The sequence below is a fragment of the Simochromis diagramma genome, unplaced genomic scaffold (genome assembly GCF_900408965.1).
Source record: "Simochromis diagramma unplaced genomic scaffold, fSimDia1.1 OVJJ01000321.1, whole genome shotgun sequence".
NCBI lineage: Eukaryota > Metazoa > Chordata > Actinopteri > Cichliformes > Cichlidae > Simochromis > Simochromis diagramma.
The window spans coordinates 4048696-4068868 of NW_024386772.1; the positions used below are offsets into that span (position 1 = coordinate 4048696).

General features: G+C 40.5%; 1 protein-coding gene across 1 annotated transcript in view; it reads right to left on the minus strand.

Moving 5' to 3' along the window:
- syt3 (synaptotagmin III) overlaps window positions 1-20173 on the minus strand; it is a 43128-nt gene that overhangs the window by 3626 nt on the left and 19329 nt on the right. Inside the window, exons 5-12 of the mRNA XM_040043587.1 lie at window positions 18074-18176; window positions 17204-17380; window positions 12129-12255; window positions 7422-7640; window positions 5074-5194; window positions 3656-3827; window positions 2838-2967; window positions 24-117 (exon numbers count right to left, since the gene is read on the minus strand). Of these exons, the coding sequence (XP_039899521.1) occupies window positions 28-117; window positions 2838-2967; window positions 3656-3827; window positions 5074-5194; window positions 7422-7640; window positions 12129-12255; window positions 17204-17380; window positions 18074-18176 (1139 nt within the window). The 3' untranslated portion in view covers window positions 24-27. The remainder of the gene's footprint in view (window positions 1-23; window positions 118-2837; window positions 2968-3655; window positions 3828-5073; window positions 5195-7421; window positions 7641-12128; window positions 12256-17203; window positions 17381-18073; window positions 18177-20173) is intronic.

The following is a 20173-nucleotide window of genomic DNA, read 5'->3' on the forward strand; positions in this document are numbered from 1 at the left end:
GAACGAAGTCAGGAGAGACTCACAGTTTTAATCGGAGTGGGGACTGTCCACCACGATGTGTGGCTTTGGGGAGGATGTGGTGGAACTCTTTGACACAAATGTACCGATTGCTTTTTCCTGCAAGGAAGAATACGTTTGACAATTATGTTAATTCTTTGTGACAAAGAAAACACTTTTGATACATTCAGTTAAAAAAAAGGAAAAAGAAAATGTAAATTTTATACATTATGCTGAAGTACCACGGCTACTCATCTTACTTTGTCTATCATACTTTTAGGTGGAAAGTGTAGTTGCTTATGTGTTATGCACAGAGTTACAGTGCAAAGCAGTATTAGGGCAACATTAAGGAAAAAAATTATTAACAGCTGCCACGGCAGCGTCTTGTGACACAACATACATTCTTTTTATTGCACGAGGGTTGTAAACATCGACATCCTTGCATCTGTCCATTGCCGGATATTTAATTTTGTACAAATCTGGCCAACTGGTCCAAGTTTGTGTGTTTTTTTTTTTTGTTCTGACTAGATGCAGCTTTCTGCGTCTCTTCAATGTCCTTATACTTATCACCACACTGTGTGATTGCTACTGAAACCATTACTGAAGTACGATTTCACTAACTCATGTACACGAGGCGTTTTGTAGAGAGTTGGCAGTCGCTTGACTTGAAACGACAGCTTTAATCTTCACATTTCGACTTTTTTCTCAAAATAGTATTTAAGGTTTTAGTTAATCTCCAAATCTAACACATATTTTATCTGTGGCTTGCAGTGCTGTTTAGCTATTGTTTTGGTGTCCAGCTGTACAGACTGCCTTTTCTTTAACCTCCTAGGACCTGGCATCCACATATGTGGACATCACATTTTGGGTAATTTAGACTAAAGTACTCAATTTTGCTCTACATGGGCCTGATATTCACTTATGAGGACATTATGCTGCTACTGTTCTATCAAAATTTTAAACGAATATCCTCATATGTGGCTCTTATTTTTCTTAAAAATAAAAATAAGGTAAAAAAAAAAAATCTGTTAATTCTTTGTTTTTACATTCATCGGGCCCCAATGTGCCCAAATACCAAAGAGAAATTAAAAATACATGTCGTGGAAGAGTTCGGGTCTTAGGAGGTTAATATGGTGGCTTTAGATGACACCTCAGGCGTCTCTAAAGACTTGATTTCAAATATTCTTTCTACTCACCAACCCTTCTGTGTATAAGGAGTAGCCAAGAAGAAAAAGTTGGCTTAAAAGGAGGGATTGCTTCAAAGTAAGACTGCCAAAAAGGCTTGTTTCACACAGAGGATTAACGAAGGTACTGCAAACCCCAGTAAAAGACACAAAGGGATCTTTGAATCATGCAAAACCTTCCAGTAGAGGCAACAAAAAAAAACTAAAAAGAGTTGAAAATTCACAGAAAAGATGTCATTTTCCAGAAATTGAAAGAGATGCTTTTTTTTCTGTCTACTGAACTACACCAACCGTAGCAGAGGGAAGGGTGCAGCCTCCTGTGACGAGAGGCTCACGCTTGTGAAAGCGTGGCAGGATGCAAACACTCAGCTGAGCTGTAACATTAGCTGGCTGTACGCTTCCTCTGGCTGGCAGGTGTTGTTTCATAGAAAGAAAATGGCTCCTACATGAAGCCGCTCAGGTCTGAGGATTTTTTTTCCTGAATAACCAGTGCATGTCTTCCAAAAAAAAGACATTTCTGCAGAGTTTTTTAATATGGCTCTTTTTTGGCACATCAAAGGCAAAGCAGGCAGAAGCCAGACATTTCTACAGTCAACAGTCAAATCTCCAAAACTGGATGACTCACTCAAATGGATGAACAGCACTACATGACGAAGGCAAACATGTAGGTTTAGTTTGGGGTGAACTGCCACTTTAAAGGAACAGTGCAACAGTGTGCGAGGTATATACGTAAATATGAAAGAGCCAGCAGCTGTTGTTTCATATGGTGGATGTGAGCAGTGTAAGGAAACAGCTTACCTGACTCAGAAAAGATAAGAAAGTCTGTCTGCTGGAAATGATGACGTTTATCTAAGCTTATCTACATATAATTATGGATTATAGAGATTAGGAGGTGTTTCACACAATGGTACATCTTGCGTAATAATTACTTTTAACTCTCATATGAACATGCATATGTTCCCAGGCAGTATTTGTTATTACCTCTTACCTATGGCAGAATGTTTTTGAATTTTATTTTGCTTCTTTTTCTAGCCCTCTAAAGGCCTTTGCTTTTGTTTGACATTTCCACCTGAAAATAGATTCCCCAAATATAATCACTAACAGTGGCAAAACCTAAACAACTCTGAGCTCAGTGGAATAGAGACGTTTGGTCAAGAACTTTGAAATGTAAATAGTCCTCTTAATCTTACCACCAGCAAATTCTGAGAATTTAACCTTTCAAATTTGACCTAATAAAATCTATAAAAGAGAGCAACGCTGATGTTTGTGAGCCCATGTTTGTGAGCAAATCCACTGCAACAAATATGAAATTCAGCAACAGCTGCTTCACTTTAAGTCAAGGTAATATTATACGGCTTCTTAAGTGAATGTGTCATGCTCTGCAGCCTGTCGGTGCTCTAATAACAAATACTGCCTGGGACCATCAGAGAGGACGAGTTTAAACAAAAGCTGAGTAATTATTCCATCACTGCTACTCCTTCCACTCAAACTGTACCATTTCTTCCATGCTAATGTCACTGTTACTATGCTAATGCTAAATCATTTTCATCATATTGTATAAATTATTATAGTTATGCTCAGCACCCAAGCATATGTACTCATAGTGAAAGCACACAGATGCACACGCATAGACTCACACGCTCGTATGCTCATTACCTCCACAAGCTGATGCCAGTGCTCTATTGGTTTGCGAGGATTGGCCAGCATGGCAGCCCAGTGCTCCCTCCCCGGACCTTCAGCTTCGCTCCCTACACGACACATCCCTATAACCTCGTTATGACCGATGCTGATGCGCAGCAAGGGCAGGAGGAGTGGAAGCGAGGATGGGAGAGACAGAGAGAGAGAGAAAAACAAGCAGTTAGAAAAGGAAACGGTTGAAGAGAGGGATTAGAAAAGCAGAAGGAGGGAGACAGGGCTTGTAAGAAGCAGCCGCAGAGTCTCATTTATCAACCTTGAGTATTGGGAAAAGAATACAGCGGTTGAGGAAGGAAATTGAATAGCACACAAATACACACAGCCCTGTATAAAACCTCTGTCAGTGAGGAAGCAGGCATGAGCACAAACATACAAAAGCACACACCTATAGAGATGCCAAATGGAGGGCAGGCTACATAATAGGGAGGCGGTGCATTTGTACACAAACACATCAAGCAGCCAAGTGTTGCTGCAAGCGTCAGACAGCCCAACGCTGGCAGGGTTACACTTCCTTCTTCACCATTATCATAAATCATTCTTATTCATGAGGTGCCCGTCTATGTAAAACAGGGAACATCCACAAGGAGGCTGACTCACAAGGGGCCCCTCATCGTGTTCAACACAGCTGCAGCGCGTCAAAATGTGATGACCCAAAAGCAGCATCGCGCCTCATGCGCAAAAAGCGCACATTCAATAAGCAGCTACTTCACAGCAACGCTTGAATTGATCTGAAATCCCCTGGAGCATGCTTCACTATAATAACACCTCAGCGTGCTCACCAGTCATAGTCCATCACTGCGATGATGATGGATACATTTTCTATATTTTCATTGGGAATGTCAAACACCAGCGCCTCGTTGTACGTGGGATTCAGCGTGTTCTTCTTGATGGAGGTCTTCCTCTTTTTTAGCCTCCGCCCGTCACATACCAGAGAGGCCTTCACGTACGGATCTGAAGCAGAGAACGGGGAGGGGGGGGGAGAACAAGGAAGATGGGAAGGGAAAGAAAGCAGGTGGTGGGAAAAGGAAGAGGGGGAGGCGTGGAGAGGAGCAGAAGAAGAAAGAGGTGGAGAGAGCCAGAGAGAAGCAGGGGGCGGAAGCAGAGAGAATAAGATAAGAGGGGACTCCTGTGAATGCTGTTAGGTATTATGTTCACAGGTATCCGCATCTGTAACGCATAAAAGGCATGAAAATCAAGTCACCTTGGCAAAGCTGGATTAAGAACACAAAGGGAGAAAAGCAGCACAGGTTGAATCACCTCAGTTATCCATTCAACATGTGCAGCCTGGTGACAGCAGCCAAGGAAAACACACACACCCACGCGACTCTGTTTTTATGCCACGTTTAAGCATCTTTCCGGGCCCGCAATCATGTCGGGATCAGCGAGGAACAATAGCAGCGTGCGATCATTAACATTTCAGATCTCATTTAATCTGAGAGGGCAATCATCAAGCCCTTAAGTGAAGGATAACTAAAATCTCTTTTTAATATAATTGTTAATTAAATATCAGAATTTGGATTCGCATTTCTACGTCTGCAACGCCTCCAGGTCAGATAGTTGAGGTGCCTCTACCCCTTGAAGCTCTGGTCACACAGTTAAATACAGTCAATCTGGTGATGCTCTATATATTCAGGGAATATTTAGCAAAGATTTGTAGTAATTTGCCTCGTCACGCTACGTCTGCTCCTGTAAGTAATTTATTAGGTTTTGGGGAATTCCTTTCTGACAACATTTTTTATGCACGCTTGTTGGTTTTATTGAAAGTGGAGATAACGGTAACGAAAGAGGAGTTGGCGTCCTCCGTCATGTGTTACAAAGCCGCATTACACCGATCTGTGGCGGCGGCCTCTGCTGGAGAAGACTTTCTTCTTCATTTGTTGCTAAATGGCATGTAAATGACTATTTTATCGAAAAAGGATCTAACACCATGTTTACCAGTGATGTTTACCCACAGGAGAAAAATATCTCTACAGGGCTTTACGCCAGTTATTATGGTATACATCTGGCCAGTGATCAGTCAGATCAGGATATAAAGCTAAAAGCACTCAGGAAAGCAACATATATCACCAGCAGCTGTTTTTGCAGACAGCGCTTAAGCTGTTTTCTGTCATATTTTTCCTCTAAATGAGTTTCCAGTCAGAGTGCTTGCTGGAGGTCTTGCAGCAGCATGATGTGTGTGAATGCGTTAATTCTTTACCTGAGAAACCAGTCAGGTCCATGGCTTTGAGGTTGGTGGCCTTGATGATTGTAGCGGTGAGCCTGCCTGCAGTGGGCAGGTAACACAGCGAGAAATTAAGTTCCCCGAGATCGGCCTTCTCCTGTAGGTCAATATACACGCAAACAGAGATCAGAAATGGGGCGAGGTCAGACAGATCACACGCAGCATCAGAAACACAGAGATAAGAATTCTGTGGTTTGCTATCTGTGCTTGAAACGAGTTAGATCTGTGACTGACAGCGCGCGACAGCAGGTGTCCCGATGTGGACAGCAGGAGTGTTTGGGCACGGGGGAAATGCTGTCGCTGCAAATGAATCATACACCGATCTGCTGAAGTCACTGACTAGGAAAGAGTTAAATACAAGCAACGACATGTGGGCTTTTTATATCTCTGCCTCTAGTGCTATCTGCTGATCTGCCCGTGCTCTCAGTGGCACCTCGGTAATGACACCGGTGGTATTCAGATCACACGGTGATGCGATGGCTCCTTAGTGGCTTTGAGGCTCACTAATCAATACTTCCCAAAGTGAAACACTGAAATACGCCGATGACGCTGATGCTTTAAACTTACTTAATAAATTAAAGCCCCATGCCAAAAAATGTTTAAGACTCTGCTCCATCTAATTTGCTAATAGCCTTCTATGAATATTTCATATAAATCTACTTGGACATTGCCTAATATAAAGTTTGGAAGTGGCTAGCATTGCCCTTCCAGTAATCTATCTGGACTCTTCTGAGCTGCTTTGTTACTTTACCAGACTGCGAATTAATCTGTGCTGCAGGCCATTTCCGCTCTGTACCATTTCTATACTTCTCCTCCTCCTACATATACAATACAAGCTGGGTTTATTTTAGATGATTCTGACATGTGTTAGTATTTGAGTCTTAATTTCTCCAGCAAAACCTGAGTAATAAAACATTCTTGACTCGGTCCAAAAAATTGTCCAGTTTAATTGCAGAAGCCTTAAAGCATCTTTTATTCATATTTATCAAATATTTGAAACTTTTAATGACATTAAATTCAAACCACATCAATTCAGAAAATGATTTTCAAAGTAAAAGAATTTAGACATCCACATTTAGTAAGTGGCTGTCTTTAAAAGTAAAACTATTGTGGCTTTTCATGCTTTTGTCATTTTGGTAACTGAATGTTATTTTTTTGTTAACATGATTCTGTACTCTCAGGGAAATGCATTTAACAGTGCAAAGATCTGGGGAGAGATTACATCATACATGACCATCAGAGAAATGTCTGACTGGCTTCAAATTATGTCTGAAGCAGGACGACGAGCCCAAACGAACAGAATCCTAAAGAACTATCTCGAGTCACCAGAACAACAAACAGATGGTGTGGGTCTGGGATTACATTAAGACAAAAATGCACCAGAGACAACTTGAATCCACAGAACTGTGGCACGTTCTTCCAGTTGCTCGATAACCTACCTGCAAATTACTGTGTGCAAGTGTACCCGAGAGAATTCACGCAGTTAAAAGCCAAGGATTTACTACTTTTTTCAGTTTACTGCACTTTTGTTGTCATTATTCGAAAAATGCAAACAATTCATGGCACGTCAGTCAATTGTTGCTTTACTTTCAGGGCCATAAACTTTTTCACTGCATCTTTTGTCCAACAGGAAATACAAGACAGTGACGGCCAAAGGTTTTGTTAAACGTTTGAGTTATTGAAAGTTCTAAAATCCTTGAGATTGTTTTTCTCTTTGTCATAGAGACATGAAAACAAATCTAAAACTGAAGCAGCAAAGTACATGAAAAACAAACAAACAAACTTTTTTTCCTTCTTTCAACTTCCCAATATGTTAACCCTTTAATAAATATTGAAACATTTTAGTTAACTGATATAAAAATAACATTTAACTGGCAGAACATTATGCGCTCATATGTGAACATAAGCTTGTTTTGATAAAAACAAAACGGAGATGACCAAAACTGAAACTAAGCTGAACTAAAAAGGTTTAAAATGCAATAAAAATAAGAACTATTGATAAACAGGTGTAATAACTCTGACTCACCTCGTGTCTATGTCTACCTTTTTGTATCTTCATACAGCTATATTTGTTTTCTCTTTCTTCCGAGGCCAAAATTGAGATTCATTTTTGTAACATTACGGCACCCACTTCTGCCTTAAATCTCAAATAGAAGCTGTCAGATTTCCCATTTCTGGTTCAGTTCTATTTATCACAGCTTTGGCCCATAATTTGCAGCTGCAACGGCCCAAATGCACCACAAGGCTCATTCAAATTTCATCAAATCTAATCTACAGTGGGCATCTCCTCCAAATGAGCATGTCTATTTTGGGTTATTTCTTACCGCAGTGCCCTCCACAATGTCCCTCCAGATGGGTTTGTCCCCGGTGCCCTCGCTGAAGTCCAGCAGGTTGTCCACCACTACCTGGCCTATCAGGTCGTGTCTGGAGAAGCGGTCAAAGTCGTACACGGAGAAATGCAGTTTCCTGGAATGTAGCTCATTCAGCGGCACGCCAAACTGAAATGTCTCATTGAACACTGGGTTTAAGGTCTTTCTGTGGACCTGAAAGACAGACAGAATTTACTGTTTAGATCATAGCTGGAAGAATACAGCGTAAATATCTTGTACTCGTATTGTAGTAATGAAATAATTAATAGGTAGGTATTTTTCAGGTGGGAATGGGGAACGAAGGGGTAGCAAGGGACTACTATATTTTACAGCCCACACACCCTGGGCTTGCACTGTAATAAGAGTGCCACTGCCTATATTTTCATTGCTGTCTCTCAATAGTATGCTGTCAGTAAAAAGCAATGGCAATTCCATCAGCTAGAATTACTCAAAACACATTTAACCTGATGTTACCTTCTGTTATTAAGGTATCAAATAAGTGCAAAGAATACTTATAAGCCAGTAGTTCCTGCCTAAGACAACTCCTGGAAAAAAATGGCTTGAAGGGCGCTAGTCTGGCTTATTTTAGTCCCACATGCCTACAGAATTGTTGGCAACTTCTGGAGGCTGCTGAGTGAAAGCGGTTGCTAGGTGAGTAATTGACATGTGCAGAAATGCAACTGCAGCAACCTGGTTGCAACCAAAGGAATCACAAGTACTTTTTCAGTGCAGCATTATATACGTCTTTGCAAACGATTTCACCAAGTCACTGCCAGCAACCAGTTTCCAACTGGTCAGCGAATGCACATTTCTCCTAGCAACCGACTGTTGCCAGGCAATTATCAAACAGTCTCCAGGCTTGTGCGACTCAGGCTATTGAACTGAGGGGCGATACCAGGACGAAATAAATAAAGACTATTTTAAATTAATAATTATGCAGAACTACTTTGATAGACTAGTAATAGGTGAACTGCACTGTAGCTACAGACTTATATCTTTTTAAGGGCCGTTACCTGATGTGTTAATTTATAATACAGTAATAACAATTTTTAATATCATCATTTCATCCATCCATCCATTTTTGTTTTATTACCGATTCTCTTTATATTTGTAACTTTTCATGCAGAATAATAAGTACTTGCAAAGGAATTTTTTCTGTTTTAATCTGCAGATTTACTCTTTTATATATAACAGTTATTTTCACATTTGAGTCTTTTTTATTGATTCTTTCATTCCAGCTAAAAACATAAGACATTTCTGAAGATAAATTCATGAAAACCAGCGACTTGTTTGGCAACTCTTAATGCTCTATTGAAAATTGCACCCAGAATCCTCTGCTGAATTTATGAAAAATCATTATAATCTGCCGCAAAGTAAAATGTATTTTTCAGGCTGTTTCACGAAGTGCAACTATATTTCTTCAACCAAACAAACAGGATGTTTTCTTTTTTCCAGCAGAGGAGAGGAGTCACTGAGGATTTGTGGCTTCAAAAATCCTCAAACGACCTGCTGAATGTTTCAAAGTTTGTCTTCTGGCTTTTATGTGTGACTTGAATGAAGCAATGCAAAACTTTCAAAATGCTTTCCTTGGAGGCACAAACTGAGCTGCATTTTTTCAGAATTCCTTTCCTTGAAAGCAGTAATCTACAGGATCCTCGTGTTTTAAAGCAACATCTTTGACACCGAGAGCTTAGCGCTGTTTTTTGGTATTTAAACTTTGGCTGAATTTGAATTTATGGTGTTTTTTCTCAATCCTGGGCTTTCTTTTGTTTCCCTATCTAAAGCACACAGATATTCTCCACTTTTGCCCAAAACAAATTAGAAAACAGAGAGCTTTAAAAGCTTTAAGGGTGAATCTAAACAGCAACATCAGCCCAGACTTGTAAGCATTAGCAACTTCTTTCTTTTTTTGTTAATGACTGACATTATTTCAAAAACAAGACAGAGGATAACATGACAGAGGGATGTGTTTAAAAGTGTGCCGCGTTTGCTAAAATGTCCTCGAGCCACGTAATTATCATCTAACACACTGGCTGACCTTGTTCCTTTGCCAGGGTGAGAAAAGTGAATTTCACCTTTCCCTTTGGGATGGAAGACCCAATCACAGTTGTGAAATTAAATAACGACCAAAAACTAGATTTAAAACTGAATATTTTCTTTTTCTCAAACACGCACAGTTCTTTCCTTAACTCTCGTATCTCGTGTCACATCAATTCAGTCTCACGGAAAGACGGCGGCTATAATTTCCTCCTCATCACATCTCAGCATATTGTGGGCTCCGTTTGTAAATTTGTCGTCAACCTTATTCCGGCTCCAACACATAATTTTGCTATTTGCTGTTTTGCCAGTGGGATTTATTTGCTATGAAAGCATTTGATGTGGATGCTGTCATGTTATAAAGCATGTGCAAATTAAAATGTGATGCACACAGTTTTCCAAATCCAACTTTTGTGGCTGCGTGAGCGGCTCCGTCACTTCGGCTTATTAGCGCTTGATGATTACTTGTTAGCTTTGGATTAAACAGGCAGCTGATGGAAGCTCTTTGAGTTCTGCAACCCGAACACAAGCCCTAACATCTACATCGAGGCGTTGTGTTTCTTTTTTTGAAAACGGTTGGAGGCATAAAAGCATTGCAAAATATGAGTGGTGTAAAAATTCGGTGTTAATGAGGATGTGATTGAAATTAAACAATCACCTACACTCCAAACAAAAGAGGAGCCGTATTATGCAAATGGATGAAGCATTCATGCTTTTCAGTGGTTGAAGGGGCTTTTGATGTGCCGGAGACAGTCACACAAAAGGGAGAAATTTCCAAATCATACAGCTTCACTGTCACTGAAAGCTTATTTTTCTCACTTTCCCAGCCCTCTTTGATTCTTTTTATCCCAACACGGCAAAAGTACAACCCCATTTCCAGAACATGAAAGAAAAATTTAAAATGATTAAATATATATATACATATATTCTTTAATCTACATTTAACTGAAAATAGTACAATCAAAAATGTGACAGTCAAAAAGAAATGCAGATTGTACTACTATAACATATAGTATTATATAGAAGGCATTTAATAGGAGGCACAGCCTTCTCTGGACGTGATGTAAACACGCCTGCAGCTGTGCAACCCTGCATGTCCCAGACGTGTTCAGCAGCAGACATATTAGGCCTGAAAGGCCTGCACCGCTCTGGCGGCGTGGGGACGGGCTTTGTCCTGCTGAAACAGCCGCACGGTGGGGTGCCGCAAGAGTGGCACAAATACATGTGCAAGGCTGCAGCAACTTCAGCCAGTCGCAGGTGCTGGCAATGATGTTCATTTGCACATTTGTGTTTGGTAAACTAATCCTGCCACTAGTTAGCTAACTGATCAGCTGGAAGGTTTGGGTTTTCTGAGAGATTAAGATGATGTGAAAATGAAGACTGAAAATATTTCACAGAATAAAAAAGACCAACCCCCCCCCCTAAAAAAACACCTTGTAGCAAATATGGAGTTGTGGACACTGTGAAAATACTCCACGGCCAGAAAGTTAGGTGGAAAGAATTTCATCATTTACAGCAAAATATAATTTAAAAATCCAGAGAAATGTCTGTAGTAAAGACCAAGGCCCCAAACCCTGTTTTACAGCCATAATCTTCAGGGCTTTAGACAGCAGTATAGCCGAGTGTAAAGAGAGGTCCCTTTATCCATTTCCATGAGACAATTTTGTGTTTTCAAAGAACATCCTTTGCCTTGTCATTTTGACGGTTGAATCCAGCCGAGATATGGAGTCACAGACTGGGAACAGAGGCTTCAGAAAGTCGCTGCACTGAAATGCAAGTACAGCGACTATGTTTCTCCGAGCCCAATCTCAAAGCGATGGAGCTGTAAGGCCAAGTTTCATTTCTATGAGCAGCCAGTTTCACAGCAGCCGCCTCGGCTGTATAATACAGGTGATCATAGATCTTTTGTTTATTTTTTGAGTAAACGTTATAAGGGCTAATAAACTGTTGTGTGGACCGGTCGAGGGTCAATAACCCTTGACGTGATTAAAGCATGTGTGGGCCTTGATGTGATTATAATTTCCCATTGTGGCCTTTAGTGAAACTGAATTTGAAACCCCCATACAAGCAGGAGCGGTGTTAAATGCACATCATTTAATTCTGTTTTCTCTTACATGTTACATAGGTTCACAAGTTCAGAGACAGGGCGCTACTGGTGATATTTATAGATCTAACACAAAGAACAACAACTCACATTTGTGAGGCCACAGAGCTCATAAGTTCTGAGCTTTTCCACAGAGAATAAATTAGAAGACAGGAGGATTTTTCAAGGGCTAAGGGTACATTTCCTGGTACAGAATGTCCCGGAATGTACTCAAATATTGACTGAGCTGTCCTCAAACACCAAAATAACACGCAGGAGTTGAGTAGCAGAGCCCTGTAATAGTCAGAAGAACATTATCCTGAATAAATTATGCTCCAGATTAGATTAGATTACATTAGTTGAACTGTAACGATTCTCCACGGTAAGGCTGGGCCATCAGTGCATCAGGAAACAGGCCGAGAGAAAACAAAAAACTGATGCTGTTTAAATCTTAAGGGGATTCTTTTATTGTGTGAGCTTTTTCCACAGCATCAAGTGAGCAGTTTGCCACTAAGGATGAGTGTGGTAGGAGTGAGAAGCACCTTTGTCTGGAATTTCTTCTTCCTGTCTGGCAGTAGGTAAATCTTCACGTACGGGTCAGAGAAGCCATTGGCATCCTTCGCTGGCAGGTCCAAAGCTTTCAGTATCTTCACCACCAACTGCTCCGTACTGCGAGAAACATACACAGAAAACTCCATTAAACTCGTATATAAAAAGCCAAGACGCCAGAGGTCTCCCAAATTTGCACGAACACGTATGAGCCCTAGACAGGGTCAGCCTCCCCACACACCCAAACACCTCAGCAGAACTCATATACGCGTATAATAGTGTGGGAGGTTCAGTGTCTCTGGTGTAAAGAGTATCCAGAATAGCTTGTGTGGTGTGCGTGTCTGTGTGTGTGTTTGTGTCTTATCCCTGCAGCTGTATCTTGGTTGCACTATCAGCGATGTAAGCACAGCAAGCACAGATGTTCAGCCAGCGCGCCTGTCCAGTGCTGAGCTCATTAATTAACCTTAACACAGTACCCTTTAATCTGTAGTCACTTGGGTCATGGAGATGTTGGTGCATAAGAGCCGAGCAGAAAAAGATGAATAATTTATTAGCCAATAACAAGAAAATTAATGTATTTCATAGGAGTACGGATTAATCATTGTAACAAGTGCATGTTTAACATTTGCTCGGAAAATGCGAGAAACTGCAGCTTTTCTACATCACGTGTGATAATACGTGACCCAAGAGACAGATTCAAAATCTTTACAAAAAAAACCCCTAAAATACGAAAACATGCAAGCACCCAGCTGTCAGAGTTATCAATGTAAACACATTTATTTGACTGATTGCATATTTCTTGTACATTTAATCAATACTACAGTGATTGCCTAAGGCAGTGGTTCCCAAATAGGGAGCAGGAGCTCCAGGAGAGATGCTGGGGTGAATTTAAAGAAGTTGTCAGATGACTCCTGTACTCCTGTAAAAATGAAATCATCCCAAAGAAACACCTTTTTTCAGTTGGCAGCATTCATGCAGATGTTATATTTGTTAACACAACGCTACTCCCAGTAATAAGGAAAAAAGAGAAAATCACGTTACACGCAAACAAAATTAGTAAGAATTAAGTTATTAACATAAAAATCAGGTTGAAAGCTACAACTTACCAGCAATACTAGCAATTTTTTTCTATGGTGAAAACCTTCACCTTTTAGTGACTGTGAAATTATTGAATTAAAAATTATTTGCAACCCCACTGATCGCAGGTTTTTCTGCGGGTTTGGAAACCAAATCAAAAGAAATCCTTGGTGTAAAGCGATTATCAGAAACACACATTGTGGTTTTATAATCCTTATTTAATCCAGCAGTAAACAAAAGTGTACCTCGGACACGGACATTTTAAATAGAAACCTGCATGTGTCCATCACCTCCAAGGTGACTGATGGGTCTTTTCATGCAACTAAACATCACAATTAATAGTTTTGCTGTTACAGGATTGTTTAATCAAACAACTGTAAAACAGGCCCGTAATATTAATTATAACTCTTATATAAATATATAAAATAAATAAAAACAGCCTGCAGCTAACAGTTACTTTCACTAACAATTTATCTGCTGGTTATTTTACCATTATGCGCCACAGAATCTTTAAAAATGAGTCAAACAATTAAACTGTTGTTGTAAGTTCTGATTATTTTTCTTCCAGTAAACGAGTCAAAGTATTAGCTCCTAGAAACCTCAACATTTTGATTTCTTATGTGGATTTATGGTTTTTCTACCTTGTATTGTACATGTATGTTACATCGGTTTTTCTCCAAACAGAAAAATAATGCTATCAGCAGCTTTGATCTAAAAATAGCACTTTTGACACACTCCCTTATAAATGCACAAGTAAGCACTATAACTGGAGTGTGAGCATTTTGGTTTTTTGTCATGGAAACAAACATGCGTGCAACATGCCCACAAACACACACACAAACACAAGCATGCTGATGCGCATGCCCTAACATCTAAACGCTCCATCACACCGTCATGGCTGCATCTCCCAAGTCGTTTATTATGTATTTAATTAGCAGATGAAGATGAAGATGGCTCGGAGGCTTTTAATCAGACCTCGTTAGACTGTGTCTCTACGAGTTAACCAGTGTGTCAGCACTTCATTAGCTGCTTAAGGAGAACAGCGTGAACTTTGGGGCTGAGGAAGGATCAGCAGGGCGAACGCTGGCAGTGACCCTGGCAGTTATGTCTTCTCTGTCCAAATGCAGCATTTAGTACAGCCGTGGCCAATCCAGACACATGTTTACCTCTGTATCACATCCAATTAAAGCAATCAGATAAACATGCCTACCAGTCGGCAATCACACCGAATAAGGGAGAAGATGTGCGGCGCCAACTGCTGCAGGAAATTACATTTCCAGGCAGGTAAATATTTTAACATGAAAGCCCTGAGTCTTTTAAAAATGTATCAAATAATCATTTAATCCAGTATGATTTGTGGATATGTTGGCAGCAAAGATTCTGCGGTCACCTCAGTGCATCAGTGCGCTTTAATGACAGGAAGCTTGTGAACAAAAAAACCCAAACAAATCTACCTCTCTCTTATTATCATGAATTTTCCATTACCTGTTAATTGATAGGTTAACATGGCTGCGGGTTTTCCTGCACTCATATGTCTTACTACAGAGCAAGACATGAGCTCGAACCAAACGCCAGGCTTTTACACAATCCCCGAGGCAACCTGCAGAGAATATACCTATTACTGCTTGAACAGGGAGTGAAATTCACAGCCTTATTCCTGGCAGACAATGCCCGAAAGCTAGCTGTTATTCCCACAGTGGAAATGTGTCAGCTTTTAATGGGATTGTCAATAGAAATGCCTTTCCCACAGGATCTGAGGAAGACTGACATTGTTGTTCTGAATGTTACACTCCAAACAGCGGGGTTTCGCACATTAACATACCAATCTTATCACTGCCGCAACACTAACACACCAACACCTCGCGTGTGCATCTACACACCTACCCACACTTGTTTTTGCTACATCTCAGACCTTTCCCCCTCACTTACATCTGCTCACTGGCCTTAATGAAACAACGTGATGCATTACAAGCGACTAGAGAAAGGCATAAGTTAACATGTGACTTTATAAATGGGGGGAGGAAAAAAAGGGCACACGAATCGTTTTCGTCACTGCCCTCCGTCTCCTACCAGCTCCCATGCTAATTCTCCGTATCTGTAACTTCAGCTATAACACAGCCTGGTGTTATTATGTGTTGACAGGGTTGCTGTTTAAAGTGGCTCTCCATATATAATTCATGACCGAAACGGCCTCTCGCTCCCTTTCTTTTCTGACCATCAGCACTTTTGCCCATCGCAGTGCTTCTACATGTCAAAGCAGGCAGAAATGGGGGCTGCCAGCTGAGCAGCCGACTCACTCCTTCCCACAACCCTCCAGCACCTCGACTTACATTCACATTCATGTACACACCCAGCCCGCACAGCATGGCAGCCAACAGTTACATACTTAGACCCAGCAGACCCGTGCTCTCCAGCAGAGAGCATTCAACTGAGCGTCGTCAAAGGAGTAAAAAAGGAAAGTAAGTACAGCAGCCTGTGCCACACAGTATCTAAAGACACAGATGCCACTTTCTCATTTTAAAAACCTTAATATTTCAGTTTATTATCATAAACAAATGAGAGCACAGCTGAGAAAACAACTCTCACATCTCCTGCTGGTGATAAGTTAGCTCAGAACGTGCTCGCTGTCTCAAACTCAATTTCTCTACTTCAGTTGGAGGATTTCTTTTTGTGTCTACTGAAGTGGATAAACACGCTGGAAGATATTTTCCCAAGAAGCATCCTCTTTGTTCTGTGCCATAAAGACATTCAGCAAATCAGTGCCTGTTTGCGGCACCTGACTTAGTATTTGAACGACTTTACAACCTAGCGTGATCAAAGTGGCTGAAAAACAGATGCATCAGCATTCAACGGAGACGTTCTGGTAGTTCGAACCAGTTTTGGTTTCATCATGCAAAGCTGAGAAGTTGTTCTTAGGGATAAAATTCTACAAATATATATCCCTGCTATCACAAGAATCTACAGGGTGCTGGATTTATTTATCTACTCGTCTTTTAACCAGGCTAGTAGTCTTTTTTTATGCATGGCACCAGTGGTCTATCCGCCCAGGCCAGCCAGCAACTTCCAGAGCCAAAAAATGAAGACAACATGTAAGTGCTAAAAATTATAGTACCTGCAGCAGCCACTCGAGGCGAGTCATTCCCCATAGATGCCCATGTTAAAATACCCACCTTTACAATACTAAAAAGCATGTTTATAGCCTGCTAAAAAAAGGGTTTGGGGCTCTGGAGCTTATTTGTTCTGTCATAAAAACTGTGCAGGGTGTTATTTTTTTCTAACCCAGCCAACTTAATTAGGATGTCTGCTAGGCTTCACCTCCACTAAATGAACTGCTGAACCTTATTTGTGCTGTTGACCCTTATTAGAGCATTAAATCAATAATTTGCCTAACTTTGACTGTAGTTGTACTAACAGCCTGTGGTTCTGTTGGGTTTACACCCATACACTCGCGGTCACCAACCTGGCAGTCGAAAAACTCACAAAACAGATTTTAGTGCTTACATCCATCTTTAATTTACAGGCTATAGTCCTGACTAAAATATCCCAACTACTGTAAGATAGATTGCCAATCTTAGTACTAATTAACATATGTGCATATTAACACTAAACACAAATGCAAATCTATAAATAAAAATGCAAAAACGCGTACATATTAGTGTGATAATTCTCAAAACTAAAGACGCTGTTACATTCTGTGGGGGTTTGTGTTGAAAGTCTTATGACAGATGATTTTATGATGGGAAAGTCTCCATGCTACTGAATGTGTAAGTGTGTATTTACTGATTCGTTGAAAGCACTGTATGCCCACTCAATAACAGCCTCACAAAGATACTAGTGCAACCCAGCTGTGTGGTGATGTAACAGCTGCACCATTCACCGTTAAACTATGTATGGTAAATGATTTATTAATGTTCAAATTCTCCACTTTTTACATTAGAAGACATTGGCAGGGTGAGAGTAGGTTGCTTTTAGTGCAAACTTGCTGACTTACTTGAAGGCGTAGCGCAGGAGGAAGCTGATCTTGCCGCAGGTGTCGCCCTGTTTGCCTTCGCCCTGGTCGCCTTTGGGTCTGTAGAGCTCCGGTTTAATCTGCCCAATGCTGGTTACCTGTTCCTTCTCCTCTCCGTGGAAATCGGGACTGGAGAGCTGGTGAGTCATGGGCTTGGGCCTAAACAGAGATAAAAGGGCTCAGAGGGTGAATATTAAGGGAAGCGCACCAAATGCACACGTGTAGTCACTAAAAAAGTGTGATTTTGCAACATTATCAGAGATACAGAGACGGGCAAACATTCTAAATTGGAGTTTACCCACAGTTTGATTTCCCACACCTTTTTGTATGCATATGTTTACAGTGCAGTTGGAATGCTTGCAAATATATGAAGGGAAAAAAGCAAATAGCAAAGTAGCTTCGTGGTGATAATAATTCTGTAAAAAAAAAACACACTTTTCAGAAAATGTGCACTTTAGTGTTTATAGAGTTAACATTTGTGCCCTTGCTTTGAAAAAATCCATGTGTCCACAAAGTGAGATATCATAAAAAACCATTCAAAACAAGCAGTGCAGACGCTTCGCTTTACAGACCTCAAAAGTGTTCATTAAAAGAGAGCAAGATTAAAACCGCTGTAACCTGAGTAATGCGATTTTTACGACTGTGTTTTCAAAAACACATTTTATAAAGGTAGAGTCCTCCTCTTATTGATTTACTGATGTGTTTGTTAAATGGATGTACGGTAATGATCACCAGCTCGGGGGTTAAAGTTCACTCCTGTTTTTATTTCCAACTTTGTCTCTGAATTTGGCGACAAAAACGTCAGCGCTAATGGACTTAAATGAAAAACAAACACACACACTCGATACTGACCGAGGGGTGACCTGCTGTTGGGAGTGAGCGTTCGGCAGGTCTTTATGGGCTCCACCCTCTGAGTTGGGAACGTCTGGAGACGTCTGACTCAGCTTCAGAGTTCCTACAAGAGTATAAAATCTTTGGTGACTCACATGCTTGTTTTGTTTTGTTACAGTGCCACTAAAGACCTGCATTTTTGTCAGCAACATTGATCTCATTGATTGTTGTACTTTGATTTAGCAGGCAGTGATTTACCAGCTGAGGGGAGTGAAGGAATGAGCAGACATATTTACAATAGCAGAACATGAGCCAGCATTAAAGGCATACAGAGACGTGAAACAAGGCTACATCAAACTGCAATAAAGGCAGCCAGCAAACATTTGATATTGAATAATGATAAACAGCGTGCACCAGTGTTGACAGCCAGCATAAATAAAACTCCAGGATGAAAACTCAGAGCTGTTTTTATAAACTCAGGTCCAAAATATCTCTGACAACAGTTTCTATTTTAGCTTCTTTTTCTAATTGCTGCCTGTTTTTGTATAATGTTGTGCTCAGCTGACAGGCCAGTTCAAAACACTCCATCATCACATGCTGTTTGGACAGCATGGCTTAAAGTCAGGTGCATGTTTTAAGGCTGTCTTTTATTCCTGCAATTGAGTCAAAACAGCACAAAACAGCAAAAAACAGCGAGAATGCATAAAAATGGCAAATGGCCTGTATTTGTATAGCGCTTTACTAGTCCCTAAGGACCCCAAAGCACTTTACACATCCAGTCATCCACCTATTCACACACTGGTGATGGCAGCTACATTGTAGCCACAGCCACCCTGGGGCGCAGTGACTGCCGGACACTGGCGCCACCGGGCCCTCTGAAGTGTCTTGCCCAAGGACACAATGACCGAGACTGTCTAAGCCGGGGCTCGGACCAGCAACCTTCCAATTACAAGGCAAACTCCCAACTCTTGAGCCCAGCTTTAAGTCAGAGGTAAATGCATAGGAATAATGGTGTCACATTACCATCTATTAACTGTGATATGTGATACTGACGTTGAAATATCATTATGGATTTCTACAGTTATGTAACTCTCTTGGCACCGCAATTGGATTTTGAATTTAATTAATCTGCTAAAAAAGACAAGACTCAATAAGCAAAGCTACGGTTTAATTTGATAATTTGATTATTATCATTAGAATTGTTAGCATTTTATGAATATTTATATGTTATTCTATTATATAACATTACTTCTCTCATCTTCATATAGTGCAATATTATCATTATAGTAATAAAGGCAATGATAATAAAGGCAAAATCCAATGAGAGTCTTCAATATATTTAATATTAATGTTAATAATTTTAATTAGATTGCTTGTTTGTTCAGGGCATATCTGTTTTCACTTGGGTTTCAGTACGCTTAATTTATTTTCTACAGCAGGTGTGTTAAACTAAGAGCCTGGGGGGCAGAACCGGCCGCTCGAATGACTTTGCAAAGTGTGAAAATTGCAGAGGAGGTCATAGATTTGGGAATTTTCCCTGTGTTTTGCAAAAGGAAGCATTGTGCTGCAGCTCATTAAGAATTGATCATGTGCTTCTTTAATTTAGCAGTGTTTCTTTATAATGACAGTATACTGACTGAATGTGGGAAAAACTCATATATATTGCTGAAATTGCCCTCATTTTTCTTGAGACATCTCAGGATGTTCGTAATCTATTATCTTAATGGACGGCTGATTAAATCTGAGTGTTTTCAGAACGTACTTGCACAGCTATACACCAAAAGAAAGGGAACTTTTGGACAGAGTATTTTTTACAGGTTATTAGGCAGCGGTTTTACCAGTTCATCCCCCTTGAGATGGAATTGGGCTGTGTGTGGCTCATAAGCTAAAATGAAATTGACACTGTGGTCTGCATGCAGGTGTTTTCTGCAAGCATGCTCTGATAAAACTAGCTGCTAAGGACAGTTAAGCAGCCAAGGAGCTACTAGTAGAGTTCCTTCAGCATTCAAGAAGAACAAAACAGAGCTAAATGGAAAGATATATTTATCAGGTGGCGGGAATCAGAGGTCTTTAGGTTGTAAATCAGCCACTCACCTGCATCATATGTTCCAAAAATTATTT